This window comes from Alternaria arbusti, assembly GCF_024043155.1.
Source record: "Alternaria arbusti strain BMP 1465 chromosome Unknown scaffold_11, whole genome shotgun sequence".
Taxonomy (NCBI): domain Eukaryota; kingdom Fungi; phylum Ascomycota; class Dothideomycetes; order Pleosporales; family Pleosporaceae; genus Alternaria; species Alternaria arbusti.
In genome coordinates this window covers 1-17109 of record NW_026249951.1, presented here as the reverse complement: position 1 = coordinate 17109, position 17109 = coordinate 1, and the positions used below count along the sequence as shown (strand labels likewise).

Here is a 17109-nt window from a genome sequence, read left to right as displayed (position 1 = left end):
TACCGCCTTCCGAAACCTCAAGCGAGACCTCAAATCGACACAATGGCTGCGAGGATTAGGGTGGTTCTTTGGGTTTGTCTGGAATTCCAGCCTTTTAGTCACTCTATTATTAGTCGCCACCGGAGCGGAGTGGTTTTCTTCTGACCTCAAGGCTTGCCAAGCGGACGGCAGTTTCAATCTGGATCCAAGGACTTACAGCATGTGGTCGTCATCTGGCTTCTTCCAAGTTACGTTAGCTGGAGGACACCTGACGTTTGCAGGAGCAAAGGCGGTTGATGTTATATGGGACGTTGTGAGCTGGCCAGAGTTTGAAGGCACGAAATTCGATACTGACAACTGATAGGCCATGGGCCGTGGAGGTCAATTATTGTTGGCGATCGTATCGTGGCGGGAGTTCGCAAGATATCTGAAGATATGCATGGAGAACGAACCTGTCAGCTATCGGCTATTTCGGACGATATTCATCGAGAAAGATGCATCGCTGATATCAACGGGCCGGACTATCAAGAGTTTCATTCGGCAGCGCAAATTACGTTCCAAAGCCGCCATGGTATTCATGGTTGCCACCATGTTATATATCCTGGCATTCCCTACACTCATGAGCGCTATGAGTGGTTACGACTCCAACGTTGTATCTCGTGTCCAAGATGGCGATGATAACCTTGTCCCTTTCGACAAGTATGCGCGGGTCCTCTATGTCATTCACGATGGCTGGAGAATCGGAGAACATGGCGATTACTGGATCAGGGAAATGGCAACTCCATGTAAGCATATTGTTCCCTTCCGTCTCTGTCTAAAAAGGACTAGTCAATGACTGAGATATGTAGATGATCCCGTGCTGAACGAAAAATATCCTTGCCGTACTCCCGAGCCGCCGAGTCGCCGCAGCTCTACGTGCAACCTAGTGGCACATGTCTCTCAATGTAAGACCGTGCGTGATGTATATGGTGTACCTACTAAGCAGTCACAGATGTCAAACAACATGGACTTGGCGGAACCCGAAACGAATCGTCGCAATTTATGGACACGCTCATAGAATCACCTGTCCTCAATATCACTGCGTACAAAAGCGAAGCTTATCTCCTCGGGGGCCAAGACTCTCCTGAACTATTAGACACAACTTGGTTGAAGGAGAACAAAACATTCGATCGCACGTACATGGAGCTCTACGGCAAGTGCCAGAACACGGGGGTAGGTCGTCACTGGGCCTTGGAGATATTGTCATATCATGCTAAGCGTTTGGTCTAGGACTATAAATGGGGATTCTCACTTTTGCAGCTCATCATCAACATGGTACTGCTGCTCGCATGGACAGTTGGGATCTATATCATGTGGATCTATACACATTTCACTATTGCGTCCAACAAAGGCTACTTTGAAGAAGTCTCTGGAGAATATCGCGCAGTCCTCGAGTTGGCAGCAGCCATGAGGATTGAGCTCGATGTTGAGGATACTGATCTCTCACTACTCAGGGAGAAGCAACTGAAAGAAAGGATTGACAAAGAGATACAGGGCGGCACCGTCTTCCGCGCATATCCCGACTCTACGCTGAAAGCTTATAGTATTCGGAACGGCCTCAAAAGTTGGTTCAAGAAGGACAAGTGGTGGTTCCTGGCTATGTTGGGTACAAGTGTTCTTTGCCCGATCGGAATAGTGTACCTCTGGCACTGGCACTGGTTCTGGTTCTGGCTTCTCGGAGTTTGGCTTGGCCAATTCTGGGCTTTCTGCTTAGGCACAACTTTGGGCAGTCGACTGCTCATTATTCTGGTTCACAGCCTTGTGGCTGGACTTACTGTAGCTGGTCTGACAACATCGTACAGGTAGAGTCATGGTGCAAAATGTCGTCTTTACTACGCTATGCTCCGTAAAATGACTAGGCCGCAGTACGTGTACTGACCCCTAGCCCACTATTTTACACTTCTGCCTGTGTTGCCGTAGAACTCCATAACCCGTTAACCCTCAGAATACGCCAGACGCTCCGCTCGAAAGAATTACCACACCATCTCAGTTTACCTGACCTTTGCTCTGTGCGGATGCAAGGCTTTGGTCAGTTGCATAGCGGGACCCGTCCTCCTCTTCCGAATACAGAGTCTGATCGCCTTTACCGCCCATCTCGACAAACTCGTTAGGATTTCGCTCATCGGCAGGCCTTACTTCTGCAGCACCATGGGTCTTGCCGTTCATCTTCGTACCGTTCTCAACTCCATTCTTTGCGTAAACTTTGACGGGCTCTTGGCCTTCAGCGGCGTTGATGACACGCGTGACTTTAACATCATTAATGCTACTAAGCATAGTGCGCTCCCGTTGTATCTTGCGCTTGGAGAAATCGAGCTTGGATATGGCCCCCGTAAGACCGTCTGTGCTGTCGGTGACGCTTATCCTGTCTTGCGTAGTCCACGGGTGCTGCAGACATTCATCAATCGATATCCGTTTCTCAACATCGACTGTGAGCATCTTGTCGATGAGATCCAGCGCAGGGTCGCCAACGGAATCCCAGTACGGTGACGGATAGTCGAAGCGGCCCATTTTGATCTGTTGTGATAATGTGTATGGGTTGTCCTCACTGTACAGCTCGTCTGAGAATGGAGGAAACCCACACAGGCAGATGTACAGGACGACGCCTAATGACCAAACGTCGACAGCTCTGGTGTAGCGGCGGTGGTTGGAATTTTCCAGAATCTCTGGCGCAACGTCTGAAACACATTAGCATACTGTCGTACTTTGCAATAGAACAACATACATGATGGAGTTCCACACAGTGTGGTTGTGAAAGATTCTTCACCGATGATTTTGGCAAGACCGAAATCAGCCAACTTGATCGACAGATCCTTATCTGTGAGCAAGATGTTCTCGGGCTTGATATCTCTGTGTACAATGTTGCGCTCATGCTGATATGTGTAAGCTTTGAATCAGAAGGTCATCTGGGGACTTACAAGGTACTTAACCGACTGGAACAATTGCACGAATACTTTGCGCGCCTCCACCTCGGTCAACTTTTGTTTCATGACGATCCAGTTGAACAGTTCGCCTTCAGTGGCGAGCTCGAGCACTAGGTAGACGCCATCATCCTCATCAAATGTGTCCTTGAGACAGAGTAGCGCCGGATGGCTAACACTCATGAGCACGGCAATCTCTTGCTGCAGACCCTCGACCTTGGACTTCTCGCCAGGACCAGAACGCTTCTCGAACTTCTTCACTGCGTACCGTACGCCAGTCGCTTTCTCTGCGCAGAGGTATACTGAAGCAAAATGACCCTTGCCTAACTGCTCCTGCATGGTATATTGTTGTCGGAATCGGTGGGTGTTGCGCTTCAACGGGTATCTGAAGACATAGCGTGCTTGGTCCAAGATGGCAATCTCGTCACCTTCGCGCAATTCGCGTCGCTTGTTCCGTCCAACGAAGATGTCGTTGACAAAGGTTCCGTTTCCAGACAAGTCTTCAAGTACAGCGACGACATCGCCGCCCTTCTTCTCTGTGAACAGCAGACAGTGACGGTTTGAGACGGTGGGTGAATTGAGGACTCGATCTGTGACATGGTCAGACAAGCGCTCCTTCGTAGGGACTGTTACCGCGACTTACCGCACTCTCTGTGGCGACCGATGAGGTAGCCACCTGCTGGTACACCGCGCTCCTGCTTCTCCTTCTCGTATTTGTCCTCCTGCTGTTTGTACTCTTCTTTGCTTACCCGCTCTGTTCCTTCGGTCTGGCCAACGAGTGCCTGAGGAACAGGACAGGCTTGTCGCCGGCGGAGTACTAGCACGTCTTTGTCCCGGCCATCCATAGGCACCAGGTAGCCCCAGACCTCTTCTTCCTCTTCATCTTCTACAGCGTACGTCCGGCTGTCGGGCGGGTAGACGAACTGGGAGAAGGGCTGGGTGTCGGATGGGGGCGACGAGAGACCACCGCGTGCCTGGCTTGGCTTGCTAGGCGGGGGACTCTGTGTGCCTTCTTTGTAGCCTTCCGAAGCGTCTCCGGTGGATTCCTTGTGGGTTACAGGCGAAGGCAACGGTCCCTGCTTAAGACGGCCGTTGGGGGGCGGCGACAGGCGCGAGTGGCGAGTGCGCTTTGGTTCGGCCTCTTCGCCCTGCGAGTACTACAGCAATTGAAGCGTCAGCGCCCGCTCCCAGTCACATACTTGGCGGTATAACGGCTACCTACGCGGTTTCGCTTGAGCTGGCTTTTCTCAGTCTGGGCCGGCATCTTGACAACAAGGGCGAGTAGTGGAGTCGAGACGGAGACGGCGACGAAGACGGGTCAATGCTGGCGCGGGTATGACTGTCTAGATAGGCAGCATAGTGTTGCGAATGATGGAAACGAATAGTAAGGGCGGGCGAGTCTGGGCCGCTAAGCTGGACTGAGATTGAACGTCCGCAGGCCCTCGAGCCTTGGACGATGTTGCAGGCAGCCAAGCCCTGGAGCCGGGGAAGTCGCGTCGCACCCCTGCCGATTTGCGCGTGGCGAGCCTGCCGCCCTGTTAGGTGTAGCCGGTGCGTCACTCCGGGCCACTCATGGGCTGCCCACTTTGTCGACTTGCAACCTGCGTCAACTACCACCCGGGGACTGTCTCCGAGTCACCCTATGACAGCTTCCTCATTTGCATTACTCAGCCCGAACAAAACCACGCACAAGCATGCTTTCAGGTTTTCCTCACCTCGATGCAATTGAGTTTGAGCAGGCCTGCGATGCGCTGCAGCGATGCTTCCAGCTGAGAGGTAGCGCGCAGCACGAGTGGCTTTCCGTGGAGAAGAGGCACCGAAATGGGTCCGTATATCTCAACATTACCACCCATCTGCCGTTCTGCGCAGATCGACCTGCGGTGCATGATCGGGACGCTATTGAAAAGGACGAAGTAGTAGACGACGACGAGGTGGGTGATGCCAGGGCCCTGATCTGCCGATACGAGCTCAGCCTAGGTAGGAAGCTCTTCACGACGCCGTAGCACCCCAGCCAGTTGTAGACTACGATGTCGTCCTATCGGATGTCTATCGCGTGCCCGTCTTGTACATCAGCATTCGTGACCCTGAGCACCGGTATCCGCCGACAATGACTACGTTGTACGAGCACTTGGTCCCCCCACAGTTCAAAGCTCAGACAGAGAATGTTGGTGTCATTGGAGGCATTACCATTACTGTGAGAAGTGCGATCCCATGTAGTGGATTCAACTAACCATCGCAGGAGCACCCACTCAAAAACAGACCCGTGTTCTTCATCCATCCATGTCAGACGGCTGATGTGATGGAGGCCAGTGTCGAGAGCGTCATAACAGCAGATAAGTATCTGACCATATGGATAGGGGCCATGGGAAAGGCCATTGGTCTGAATATGCCGTTACAACTAGCAATACCAAACGATACTTGATATTGACATGCTTGATTTACAATTCGTGTCACAGTATAATACAACTACAACCGCATCCGTACACTTGCCTTCTCTAGCTCGCCAATGTTGCCCATACCCGCCAGGCTCCACTTCTCCGCCACGAAGCCCTCATTGACTTGGTGTCGTAGCATCCCGCTTTCGGCGTAGTACTCCATGATCGACCGGGCCTCTTCCTTGGTCAGCCCGCCGACATTGATAATGTCAAGCCCCTTGGAGTCGCTGTGGAGATCCTTGAGAGCCTCCATGACGCGCACGTCTACGCTCTTGTAAGGGTTCCATTCTGGCAGTTTGTCTGCAGACTTCTGACGGGCTTCGGCTGCTTCGATGCAGTGGTCCATGGCTGGTGACGTAGGGGCGTTTGATCGTGATGTTGCGCCGAGCACCACGCCGCCGTTGGGTAGTTTCCTTTGGCCTGAAAGGTGATCGACGAAGTGGCGTACAAGAGTCAGGTCGTGAGCGTGAATTGGCTTTACTTCTGCAGACATGTATTCGGAGTGGCGCATGATATGCGACAGACCATCGAGCGCAAGCAGAATTTGTGGACGGCCGGGCAGAGATAGCTCATTCCATAACGCAACAAAGACTGGCCATGATGCCTCGGGGTTGGCCATACCAAGCGCCGCCAGCTCTTTCAGTGTAGCACCCGCAGGAAGCGGCAGGGGCAGTTCAGGCTGCGTGCTAAGTTTTGTGGCAGCAAGGAACGCTCCGTTCGACAGGAGGATTTGCTGGAGAAGATTTGCCGTGTACGTATCTTGAGTATATTGCATCGGTTCTGAGTTGGGAAGAGGCGCATAGTCTGTATGCGCGTTGACGAGGGTTTGGGCTGAGAGTTGTCAGTGGCATGTCTCTGCCTCGAAACCACAGTCCATACCTTCTGGGATGTTGATCACAAACCAGTCCCGTAGAAAACCCATGGTAAGGCCCTGAAGTACCAATGTGCTCTTCCCGCTCATCCTTTGTCCGCACAGTATCCGTCTTATCGTCTTCTTGGAGCTCTCGGCCTCGTTGAACAGCCTCGCGAGTTCAATCGCCTCCTTTCTCATCAAAACGGCTGGTCGACGGAACAGACCCCATCCCTGGCTTGTCTTGAATGCCTCGACGGCTCGCAGCGCATCCACTACAGTCTCCTGCGGCAATCCCATGACCTTGCCCTCATTCTGTTCGCTGAGAACATTGTCCTTGGTGAGGTCCCGCAGCGAAGATACTTCAAGTGCGTTGTCGTTGCTCAGAACGATGCGCTTCCGCTGGGCTTTTCGCTCTCCTTGGGCCGGCCGCTTGCCCGAGTCACCTCCCGATGCTCCTCTGCCCTTCTTCGTGTTCAAAGACTTGACGCCCTTCTTGGGGGCGGCGGTCATGCCCTTCTTCTTGGGTCCTGTCACGGCATAGCGGGCGGACGACGTGGAAAAGCAGGCTATCTGGGGGCGTAGCACGCGCGGTGCAATGCATCCATGGGCGGCGGCATCAAGCGACAGCTGCGAGAAGCTCCGGAGACACGTGGACGGCGGCATGACGGGTGGTCGAGGCTCTGGACCTCCGCAATGGGCGAATTGGCAATGCGAGAGACGAATTCTGTGATGGTCGCAGCCTCGGGAGTCCGCCGCTCGTGCACGGACTCGAAATTTATTCTGAACTTTTGGCAGCAGGCGCGCAAAGTGAAATTCTACCAAAACCACTCGACCCTCGCAAAATGTCAGACACCGAAATGGACGGCGGCGTCGCGCTCGGTGGCACTTCGCCCACGCATTCACAGCTCGCCGACGAAATCAACGGAGGCGCCATGGACGTCAAGTCCAACGGCGCACCTTCCGTCGCAGACTCGACCGTCTCCAGCCGACTGTACGTCGCATGCTTGCTTTGTCCTCTACCACACCGTTGCTGACTCAACACAGACCCGTCACGGTGAACAAGCCCACACCCTTCACCTTTGACCTGGGCAATCTGCTCGCAAACGACCCCAACCCCGTCCCCGCCGCCGCCGACGAAGCCACCCTCGCTGCCACTGCCCGCGATGCCGCTCAAGCCCTCATCAACCAGCTCCTCTCGACCTGCGAAATCAAGTCAAACTCAGAGGGCGTCCACCTTGTGCTCCCCGCGCCGACAACACCCCTCCCCCGCGAGAAGCCTATTCCCGAAGCCAAGGAGCCCACCAAGTGGGACAAGTTTGCTGCGAAGAAGGGCATCAAGAACACGAAGCGCGACACCAAGCTGGCTTACGACGAGGCCACGGGCGACTGGGTACCCAAGTGGGGTTACAAGGGCAAGAACAAGGCGGGCGAGAACGACTGGCTGGTCGAGGTTGACGAGAAGAAGGAAGCCAAGACCGGTGAGGCTCACGACCAGAGGGCGGATAATCGGAAAGACCGGAAGGAGAGGATGCGCCGCAACGAGAGGAAGGAACGCGCGAACAGCGTCAAGTCTCGAAAGGTTGGTGCGTGAGCTGGAGCACTTGACCTTTACCTGAGAGAGGCCAATTTATAAAACGGCATGCATTGGGCGGCGTTAATCTTACGGCATGTATTCGACTTACGGGCGCAGGGCTAAAAGCTTGCGAACTTGCACTTTATTGATTCTTTCCGAGGCTGCAACATTGTCTCCCAGATACCATGAGTAACCACGCCGTCGAATATACCATTTCTGCACTTTATCGAGCTACGCGTTTACTATCCAAGTGAGAATGAGTCGGAAATTTGGAAGCTTACTTCAACAAGTCAAGGTTCAGAAGTTTTGACAGGTTCAAGTCTATTGCGATACGCCTGGAGTCCGCTCTACTGTTCTGCCCAAGCTTCAATCCTGCATTTTAGAGAGTATATAAAAAGTCTGGCCGCTGGTCTCCCATCTCTTCAATCTCTTTTTCGCTCTTACCCTCAATCCAGTGGTCCCTCGCTCCCTGCCTCCTCTTCTTGTTCTCCCACGCAAGCAGAAATCGGGTCACAATGCTCCCGCCAAGCAGCCACAGCGTCAGATACGCCAGAACCACACCATGTCCCAGGAAATAGCGCGGCTTATCCCTGCTGCGGTAGATGTTCGACGAAACGACGCCATTGATGTTGCCCCAGCCTATCACAAAGCCAAGGGTGACGCCACGCTTGTACACGCCCTCGACGTTGTTGGCGGCCCAGGATATGGTATTCGCTATTGTTGCTAGTGGAGAATGTTAGAACCAAGCGATCCATGCTGCTAAATGAGTTCACTTACGATAGATACCCACGGCCCCCAAAAATGTACCCGCGTACTGAACATTCGGACTGGCAGATCCAAGCAACATGGCAAAGCCCACAATACCGAAGAGCGAGACTCCCATATTGCAGTAACCCCTCTGTTGCGTGCGATCAGCAATATAACCCACTACCACCGTCACCACAGCTGCAACTGCATACGGTGGCACGGAAAGCAGATTTGCTGTCGTAGATTTATAGCCCAACCCAGCTATGATGGTGGGCAGGAAGAGACTGAAGGCATAGAGCGAACCGTCTGCGCCCATGTAGATGATACTGAACATGAGCGTCTTCCAGTCCTTTACGGATTGCCAAAAGTACTTGGTCTGGAACTCTTCGTGCGCAGCTGAGGCCTGTTTATCGGCGCGTAGACGGCGGAGAACGCGCGCTCGGTCGTCCGGAGAGAGAAATGTGGCTTCGGCGGGGAAGTCGTGGACCATCCAGTAACTTGCTATTCCTACGAAGATGGTGACGAGACCTTCAAGGATCTGGGGTTATTGTCAGCAACATGGTCACAGGTAAGAGGAAGCGTTCAAGTTGCACTTACGAAGATCCACGCCCAGCCTGGCTTTCCGCCTACGCCTCCCATCTGCGCAATGCCAGCGGCGAGTAGGCCACCAAAACTACCAGCTAGAGCGGCAGCCGAGAAGAAGATTGCAGCTCGAATGCCGAACTCGGAACGTTTGTACCAGCAACTCAGGTAGTAGTTTACTCCAGGGAATAGTCCTGCCTCAGCACATCCCAGCCACCAACGCTACGCATCGTCAGCCAAATAACCCTTGATACCGGATCACCAACCGCAAATGACTCACCGCAGTCATAAGACCAGCATAATTATGCACCAACCCCATACACGTCATACAAATTCCCCACCAGATCATAATAAGTGGTAAGAAGATACTCGGGCGTAACTTCTTCAACAGCACATTGGTCAGCGGCTCAAAGACGGAGTAGCTGACGAAGAAGATGGTCAGACTGGCATTGTACTGGCCATCAGTCATGTTGAGATCTTCTTGCAAGCCATCGACTTTGGCGTTGCCGATGTTTGTGCGATCTAGGAAGGAGATCAAGTAGAGGAAGGAGAGCCAAGGAATTAGTCGGAAGTCGAGTTTGCGGAGGAGGGCTTTGTCCTGTGGAGTGGGATGTTAGTATATGTATGGCAAGGAGCTGAGATGTGACTTACATGCGCAGCGCGTTCCTCTTCGCTGAGTCCAGCGTCGGGATCAGGTAGGTTCTCGATTGTGTGTACATGTTTTGCCGTTTCAACATGCTCCTCGCCGATAGTCTTCTCTTCCTCGCTCGACCTATCGATTGGCCGCTCTACTCCAGAGGCCATGTTGTCGACGTAGAGACAGGGTGTGAGCTAGTAGCTGGGCAAGATGTCAAGCCTCAAACAAGCCTCAAACAAGCCTCTTAGTGAATCCCAGTGCCCAGAGCGCAGAAAAGGGTTCGCGCAGGAACGTCAAGCAACAAATCGCGGTCCGAAAGAATCACAAGTCAGTATTCTCAACCATGGAACTGGGAACTTGCTTGTCCGGAATTACCCCTCGATCAGCGAGCGAGACGCTGTCCCTTAAGAACGTCACCGACTGTCGAACCACTGGAGAAAGCGGCTGGGGTATCATCAGCCCGAGGCTATTGAGCCGCCTATCATCTAGTCCACTCATGATGATCTTATTCCGATGACGGCAACGTCTGGTGTGCTTTACTCCAGGACCCAATCCCCACCATCCACTCCCTAGCGCTTGCCGATCCCTGGCTTCACCATGGGAATTTCTCCCGCGGAGAGTCGGGGTTCAGAAGTAAGAGCGAAGTGCTATTGATCTGAGTTTCTGACTGACTGCATGATGATGCCAAGGCTTTGTTTCTATATCCTCAGCGTTTAATCCTATCCTTGGATCTATCCATGCTCAAAGCGGTAATGTGCTGTGGTTGTGATGAAGAGGCTCGTGTCGCATGTGACCCACTATTCACATCCCCCGCTAGTGGCCGCCTAGAATATACGATACAGCGTGGACAGAACGTATTTGATGCCGCCTCATCCTTTGGACGAGACGATGTGCACATTTTTTCAGATCTCAACGGCGCAGTATTATTGATGCCGAGGATTGAGGCGTCGCATGCCGAGCATTCAAGCGTGAAGGGCCTTGCAACGTGTGCGGGGGTCAAAGATGCGGGGGACGGCTAAGCTTCCACATAAGCATGCGCTTGTGACGTTGCTTGCTTAGACATCATCAAGTGCTTATCTGCTAGCAATACGGATATAATCTTGCGGAATTAATCACTTCTCGACACTGTAAGTCGAAAAATGTACAGCTTGTTAACCCTTCTCGCGGGAGAGTGTCATTAGATCCCATGAAGGAGAGGCGCGGATTGATGCGCTGATGCAAGGCTCAATACCTGTCCATTCTGTGCTTCCTGCCGGACTTCCCTACTGCGGTAGTGCCGAAATCGCTAAATGCTTCAGCATGGAGCCACCATGATAGTATCCACACAGCGTCTCGTGACCAACAATGTGGATATTAGGGTTAATTGTTCATGATCGTTTTCCAAGGCACGCGCCTGCGTTATCATCCGGTCTGTGTGTAGCCGCGATTTCAGAAGCCTGTTTCTCACAAGTATCTTGAGCCAGCGCTCCACTCGATGCGGGCCCGCTCTGGTCAATTTTAGCCTCCACATACTCATTCCCTTCTTTCCTTTCAGGTATGAGGCCGAATAGCCCGGATCGCTTTCTGACGATGGCTAAATGGACCGCGACGATGACATTGAGTCCTGTGAACGCCAGCATGACTTGGAACTGCCTATTGTCTGGCACGGTGGTGCTAATCAGCATGTATGTCTCGTATAGCTATATTTCCAGGGAACTGAAACTTACAGCTGTTACCAAAGACAACACCAACACGATCCCTCGCCGCATCCGGTAAGTGCGCAATCAACGATGTTGAACTTTGCATTTCCCTGATTTCCTCGCGACTCAAAAAACTGGATAACCCTGTGTTCAAGTGCTCGCGATGGATTGCAGAGCAGATGGCGACGGCGACACATCCGCCAAGCGTCCGCACCATGTTGAGCGCTCCGGTACCGACAGCGATGTCCTTTTCTGGAATTGAGGTAGCGACAAGCACGAAATATGGCGGACTTGCAAGACCCAAAGCAAGACCAGTAATGATTTCGTAACCGTACAGTCCAGGCCACAGGTGAGAGTAGGTCGGCAAACTACTAAGAAGTCCAATACCAACGCATACGATCGTGGTGGAGCCAATCAAAACGATCTCAACTGGTACCTTCTTTACTGCTAGTCCAGACGCCATGGCACCAACCGGAGTCACAACGGTAGCAGGCAGCAGAAGGATACCGGCACGCTCCGCGCTTGTAAAGTTCACTCCCTGAAAGCGTTGTGGCAGCTGGACGAAGACAACGTAAAAGGCGAATCCTAAGAGGAACTGACTTCTGTCCTGCCGTTAGCGGAGTCCGACTACAGTGTTCCAGACTTACAATAGAGTCAACGCCATGGATGCATTCCGAAGAAATTGTACAGGAAAGACGGGGGCTTTCTGCGTTCTGGACGATATCCAATACTCGTACAACCCAAAGAGTACCAGGAGAGCGATTCCAGCTACAAGTGGTCCGATGATAACACCACTGCCCCAGGCATGCGACACACCGGCTTCCTGAAGGGCGTAGATGAGAGGTATAGGCCAGCAGACAGACAAGATGCCACCATAGATGTCCAAATGGCGTATGCGTTGCAGATTCGTTCTACCGTCGTCGAATGCAGGCATCGAGAAGAACAACATTGCCATTGCGACACCGATGATGGGGCCACTAATGCTAGTCAGCTCGCACATCTCAATAGCCGGCACCTTGCATACTTCATGAAGAATATCCATCTCCAAGTTGTTCGATCAGCGATGATGCCACCGAGTAGAGGCCCTAGCAGGTTTGCCAAAGCGAATACCGAGCTTACGATCCCAGAGTAGAAGCCAATCTTCTCAGGTACAATCATCTTCATGATGGCGACGAATGTCAAGCTGTAGAGGCCAGATCCTCCAATGCCTTGGAAGGCGCGGAACACGATTAGTTGAGTCATCGTCTGCGCTCCGCCACAAGCCATGGAGAATACCAGGAAGATTGACGCGCAAAGTAAGAGTAGACTCTTGAGGCCCCAAATGTCGCTCAGCTTTGCTGTGATCATCAAGAATGCTGTGCCGTTAGTCCGGTGATGAAGCTGCGATGGATAAGTCTTACAATTATAGGTCAGTAGATACGCGGTAATCAGCCATGCTGCCTGCTCAAGAGCACCGAAATCGCTTGAGATTTTGATGAGCGCGGTCGTGACGATGGTAGTATCTAAGGCAGATAAGAAGAGACAAAGCCACAGTCCAGTAATAATGACGTGTAATCGACGTGAGCTGATGTTCGGTACGATTGGCACAGTGGAGGGTGTGATGTCGCCCGTAACCCGGCTACTGTCATCATCAACCATGATGTTGTCGAGGTCGAGACACTTGTCCGTTCTCCGTCTTACTATAAATTACCAGCCACGTTCGGGGCGCAATCACATGTGCGAAGGATGAAGCCCCTGCAGCAGATACAGGGCTCGCACGGATTGAGGTCAGCTGTAGAAGGCTGCATCCGTCCCAATGGAATGCATGCTTCTAGGCTGCAGCGGGGTAAGAAACGGAGAGCGCAGGCTCGAGAGCTGCTGCATTACGATGCGCCAGACTGCAGAAGGTCCGCATGCCTTTGACAAGTAGGACGCCCTGTCCCTATGCTGCGGTCCTTGCGTGTCCAAAGCGCGTTCGCTTGGGGTAACGCGTGGAGGAGAAGCCGCTCTTCCGAATTTTCTCCCCTTGAATACAGCACCTTCAATAACCTCTGCATCGCTTTCCATCTCGCAACTGTATGCCCAACCGAAAAAGCAGGGGAACCGATTCTGGGTGAGTATAGTAATCTTGGGATGTACAAACGCATGCATGCAGGCATCGATGCGCCTCACAGCCACTGAAAGCCGTGACGAGCGGCCGCGAAAGCTGGGAACCCCCCTATTTTCTTGTACCCCCTTCAGTCGTCCTCAGCGATTTCCTTTAGTCGCAGCGCTTTCTTTTGAACGTAAAGTGCAGGTAACGACTGTTGGTTGGTGTTCGTGGTTTCAAGCCCGCCACGCGAAACTCGCGCGCGCCTGCAGCTGTGACGTCAAACGCCGATGGGACGCGACTTCCATCCTAGCAGTACCGCGCTCTCACTTCCTTAGGTGCATTGCCCGCGTCCACATCTTCAACGACACTCCGCTATCCTGCTCGTGTAGGGCGAAAAATGCTAATTCCATTCTCTTCTACTTTCCTTTATCGCAATGACTTCAATCTCGTTTGAAGCTGCTCTCAAGCTGCCCGACAACGACGCGTCCAATTTACGCCTCTACAAACTCGTCTCTGCACGCGACTTCAGCAGCTCGAGTCTTTCTTCAGTCGCGCAGGACTATCTGACTAGTTTCTGCGATCCTGGTCTTTCTTTAATCCGGCGGCGATGGATCGGCATTGCGCTCGCAGGCATGCTGGAAATGCCGGCGGTGGCCACACACATCGGGGCATCGACTAAGCGTCTACGCAATCTGGGAGCCATCATTCTGAGCGAAACTGAACAGGAGCAGATCAAAATTATTGCTGGTATCATCATACGGCAGGCACTGGAACAAGGGATCGAGTACAGCAGGTTCTGGTCCACGGGAAAAGTCGGACACAGCGCGCCGAATTTTCCGCTCCAGGCCGATGCCGAATGGATGCAGAAGTTCCAAGGCTTTCTCGATATTCTGAGCGACCTGGCACTCGCGAGACCAACCAACGAGCCCTCTGTCATGTACCTAGTGTCACTATTCGCCACAGATGGGTTCAAATGGCGGGAGTCAAGCGCTACGTTCCCTATCGCGCTCATTGAGGCTGGAGTGTTGACCATTATCGCGCCCGATGAGTACCTGAAAGACTGCCAGTTTGTAGACATACCAGTCGAGCACATTCTGAACACGCGATCAGAACCGTCGAAACTACACAACTCACAGGCTCAGCGTACAGAGCATGAACCATGGGATCTCGTCATGACACTCACATCCGAACCCTGGAGCTACCGTCTCAACTCCACGCAACGCATTGCGACTGATCTATCGCTAATGTTCAAGCATTCCGGTGATGCAATAGAGTGGGAGAGTTGCATCAAAGCCCATCAGAAAGAACGCGAACCTCGTTCGAGAGTGTCTCGAAACTTGCCTATCGATGCGAGCTCGCCTTCGATCCGACAGTCAAACGCAAGAAGATCGCTTCGAAGTGGCTCCCAGACGCTTCGGACAGAGCGTGTCACCTCCAAGAAACGTACGGCAGACAGTAGCGATGCGACAGCTCTGCAACTCCAGTCACAGCATCCATCGTCGACATCGAAACGCATGTACGGCAAAGGAAAGCTACCCCGTGTATCTCAGGCCACCAAACAGAATATCTTCAAAAAGCTCAACTCGGAAGATGAAGCTCTTGATATGCTTATAGAAAGCAAAAGGAATACCCACACTACTTCTTCGGACAAAACAAGTGTTGCTTCATCTCCCCAAAGAAAATCACGAAGCTCGAAGACTGTCTCGGACAAGGAACCAGCCAAGACTAATACTAAGGCACGCACATCGCACAGTAAGGATGAAGCAGACGACGATGAAGATTTCATACCAACTCAGACGAGGCCGAAAAAGAGGACAAACCCCAAACGCAAAGCAACACCAGACCCCATGGCCGATGCCAACCCGAGAAAGAGATCCCGTAAAGAGCCGAGCAAAGGTACGAAGTCGACTGTGACCGGCGTGAAACAACTGGCGAAAACTCTTCCGCTGGCGAAACCATCAAAACCTCCATCATCCGTCCCTTCGTCACGACACACCTTGATCGGAGGACTTCTGGGTCTTCAAAGACCTGCCAAGATCTCCGAGAGCCCGTTCAAGAAGCCAACATTACCTGCAAGAGTCGCTCAAACACCGTCAACTCCTACCAAACCGAGTAGAAAGCCTGTGGGAGTACCAGTGCGGCCCCAAACCCCTGTGGAAGCACGGAGATGTTCTGGAGATGATGCTTTACACTACATGGCATCGTCACCGCCTGTGGCTGACGAGGCCGAAGAGAATGATGAGTGGCATCATGCGATTGCTGTCGAGGCCGCAATGCTCTCCAGCAACAGCAAACCTACCCCCGCGTCACCAAATGCAGAATCAACAGCGATATCTGGTCACGCTGATCGTGAGGATATAGCCTCGGAGAAGAAGACAGGAGATTGGCAGACCGCGAAAAGCGACCCCTTTGGCCGACGATCTGCTGGGAAGAAGGCCACATCGTTCATACGCCGACTGACTGGAGAAGGTTCATTGAACGAGGACATAGCCCCTGAGATTGACGTTTCAAACCAGCGGCCTTTGCTAGTCGCCGGTTCTAACGCAACTGAAGCCTTACCTTCAATTGCAGCGAGTCGACCATTCCTACAAAAGACGCCTTCGGGTGGGAAAGAGGCGACTCTTACAGAAGGAGATACGAACAAGGCGCACCCAAATCCCAAGGTTGCGAGCCTTTATACGGGCACAACAGATCATCAGACACAAGAGTCGAGAGATCAAGGAGTGCAACAAAAGGACGACACAAGGAGACATAACGAGCAGGCTGGCACACATTCAAAGCCCACAGCGCTATCCAAAGAGAAGACAACGACCCGAAAGGTACCCGGAGATGCGGTAGGAAAAGAGACGACTGTACCCACCTTGCCTTTCAACTCGCGGTTCATCGATACTACTCAGCCAACTGTTCAGGCCGACCAAGAAGCCACTGAAAGTACAAGGAACTTGCTCGAAGAGACTCGGCAGATCGTGGACCAACCGCAACAACTCAACGAAGGGATCCGGCAATTGAACGATGGTGGGCCTATCGAGCAGGCGTATCACGAGGACGATACTCTGATCGGTGGCGGTGAAGACAATCAGGAAGCTGACAATGACTTCTTCGACGCTTCGCCAATACATCTCCAATCCTCCCCGCCACACCTAGGCTCTTCTAGTAGCCATAGCTCGACCTCTGCCGTACGCGAGCCATTAACGGACCCACCTCTACCAACATCACAAGCAGAAGAGATGGACTGGGAGGCGAGTCTGCAGCCGCACCAGCGCGATCTTCATGAACTGATGATAAGGACTTCCAAGCGGGTTATGCAGCACATTGTCGGCAACGAGACTAGTGTAGACGACATCGCTGAGATGTACGCGCAGGATGGCGAGCATGTACTGAGCACCCTGATCAAGCGACACGACACCGACTACGAGGATGTCTTCCAGGGTATGGAGAGCACAAAGGGAAAACTCCGGAAAGAGCTTCAGCGAGCCGCCAAGCAGATGGCGAAGGACAGAGAGAGGGTCGCTGCTATTGCTTGATTCTTGTGGAGTTCACCATGCAATCTTATGAGAGAGATCAACGCTTAATGGGGGGGGGGTGGGGGGGGGGTG

General features: G+C 52.8%; 7 protein-coding genes across 7 annotated transcripts; 3 read left to right on the top strand and 4 right to left on the bottom strand.

Annotated features, from left to right (window-relative positions):
* Positions 1-547: 547 nt before the first annotated feature.
* On the top strand, positions 548-1824 carry J4E86_007598 (uncharacterized protein; the record flags this gene model as incomplete). The annotated part of the gene is made up of 3 exons (XM_051448117.1): positions 548-764; positions 971-1191; positions 1279-1824. The coding sequence occupies 3 exons, from the start codon at positions 548-550 to the stop codon at positions 1822-1824; spliced, it is 984 nt and encodes a 327-aa protein (XP_051300384.1).
* Positions 1825-2004: 180 nt separating this feature from the next.
* J4E86_007597 (uncharacterized protein) lies at positions 2005-4200 on the bottom strand (the record flags this gene model as incomplete). The annotated part of the gene is made up of 5 exons (XM_051448116.1): positions 2005-2693; positions 2741-2888; positions 2934-3526; positions 3580-4093; positions 4159-4200. 5 exons carry the CDS (start codon positions 4198-4200, stop codon positions 2005-2007), a joined length of 1986 nt encoding a protein of 661 aa, XP_051300383.1.
* Positions 4201-5402: 1202 nt separating this feature from the next.
* On the bottom strand, positions 5403-6887 carry J4E86_007596 (uncharacterized protein; the record flags this gene model as incomplete). Its single annotated transcript, XM_051448115.1, has 2 exons — positions 5403-6202; positions 6251-6887. 2 exons carry the CDS (start codon positions 6885-6887, stop codon positions 5403-5405), a joined length of 1437 nt encoding a protein of 478 aa, XP_051300382.1.
* Positions 6888-7066: 179 nt separating this feature from the next.
* On the top strand, positions 7067-7815 carry J4E86_007595 (uncharacterized protein; the record flags this gene model as incomplete). Its single annotated transcript, XM_051448114.1, has 2 exons — positions 7067-7215; positions 7269-7815. The coding sequence occupies 2 exons, from the start codon at positions 7067-7069 to the stop codon at positions 7813-7815; spliced, it is 696 nt and encodes a 231-aa protein (XP_051300381.1).
* Positions 7816-8176: 361 nt separating this feature from the next.
* On the bottom strand, positions 8177-9930 carry J4E86_007594 (uncharacterized protein; the record flags this gene model as incomplete). Its single annotated transcript, XM_051448113.1, has 5 exons — positions 8177-8520; positions 8575-9082; positions 9142-9348; positions 9407-9724; positions 9778-9930. The coding sequence occupies 5 exons, from the start codon at positions 9928-9930 to the stop codon at positions 8177-8179; spliced, it is 1530 nt and encodes a 509-aa protein (XP_051300380.1).
* A 1200-nt stretch (positions 9931-11130) lies between these two features.
* Positions 11131-12606, bottom strand: J4E86_007593 (uncharacterized protein; the record flags this gene model as incomplete). Its single annotated transcript, XM_051448112.1, has 4 exons — positions 11131-11402; positions 11470-12044; positions 12090-12419; positions 12467-12606. The coding sequence occupies 4 exons, from the start codon at positions 12604-12606 to the stop codon at positions 11131-11133; spliced, it is 1317 nt and encodes a 438-aa protein (XP_051300379.1).
* A 1341-nt stretch (positions 12607-13947) lies between these two features.
* On the top strand, positions 13948-17037 carry J4E86_007592 (uncharacterized protein; the record flags this gene model as incomplete). Its single annotated transcript, XM_051448111.1, has 1 exon — positions 13948-17037. The coding sequence occupies one exon, from the start codon at positions 13948-13950 to the stop codon at positions 17035-17037; it is 3090 nt and encodes a 1029-aa protein (XP_051300378.1).
* Positions 17038-17109: the final 72 nt, after the last annotated feature.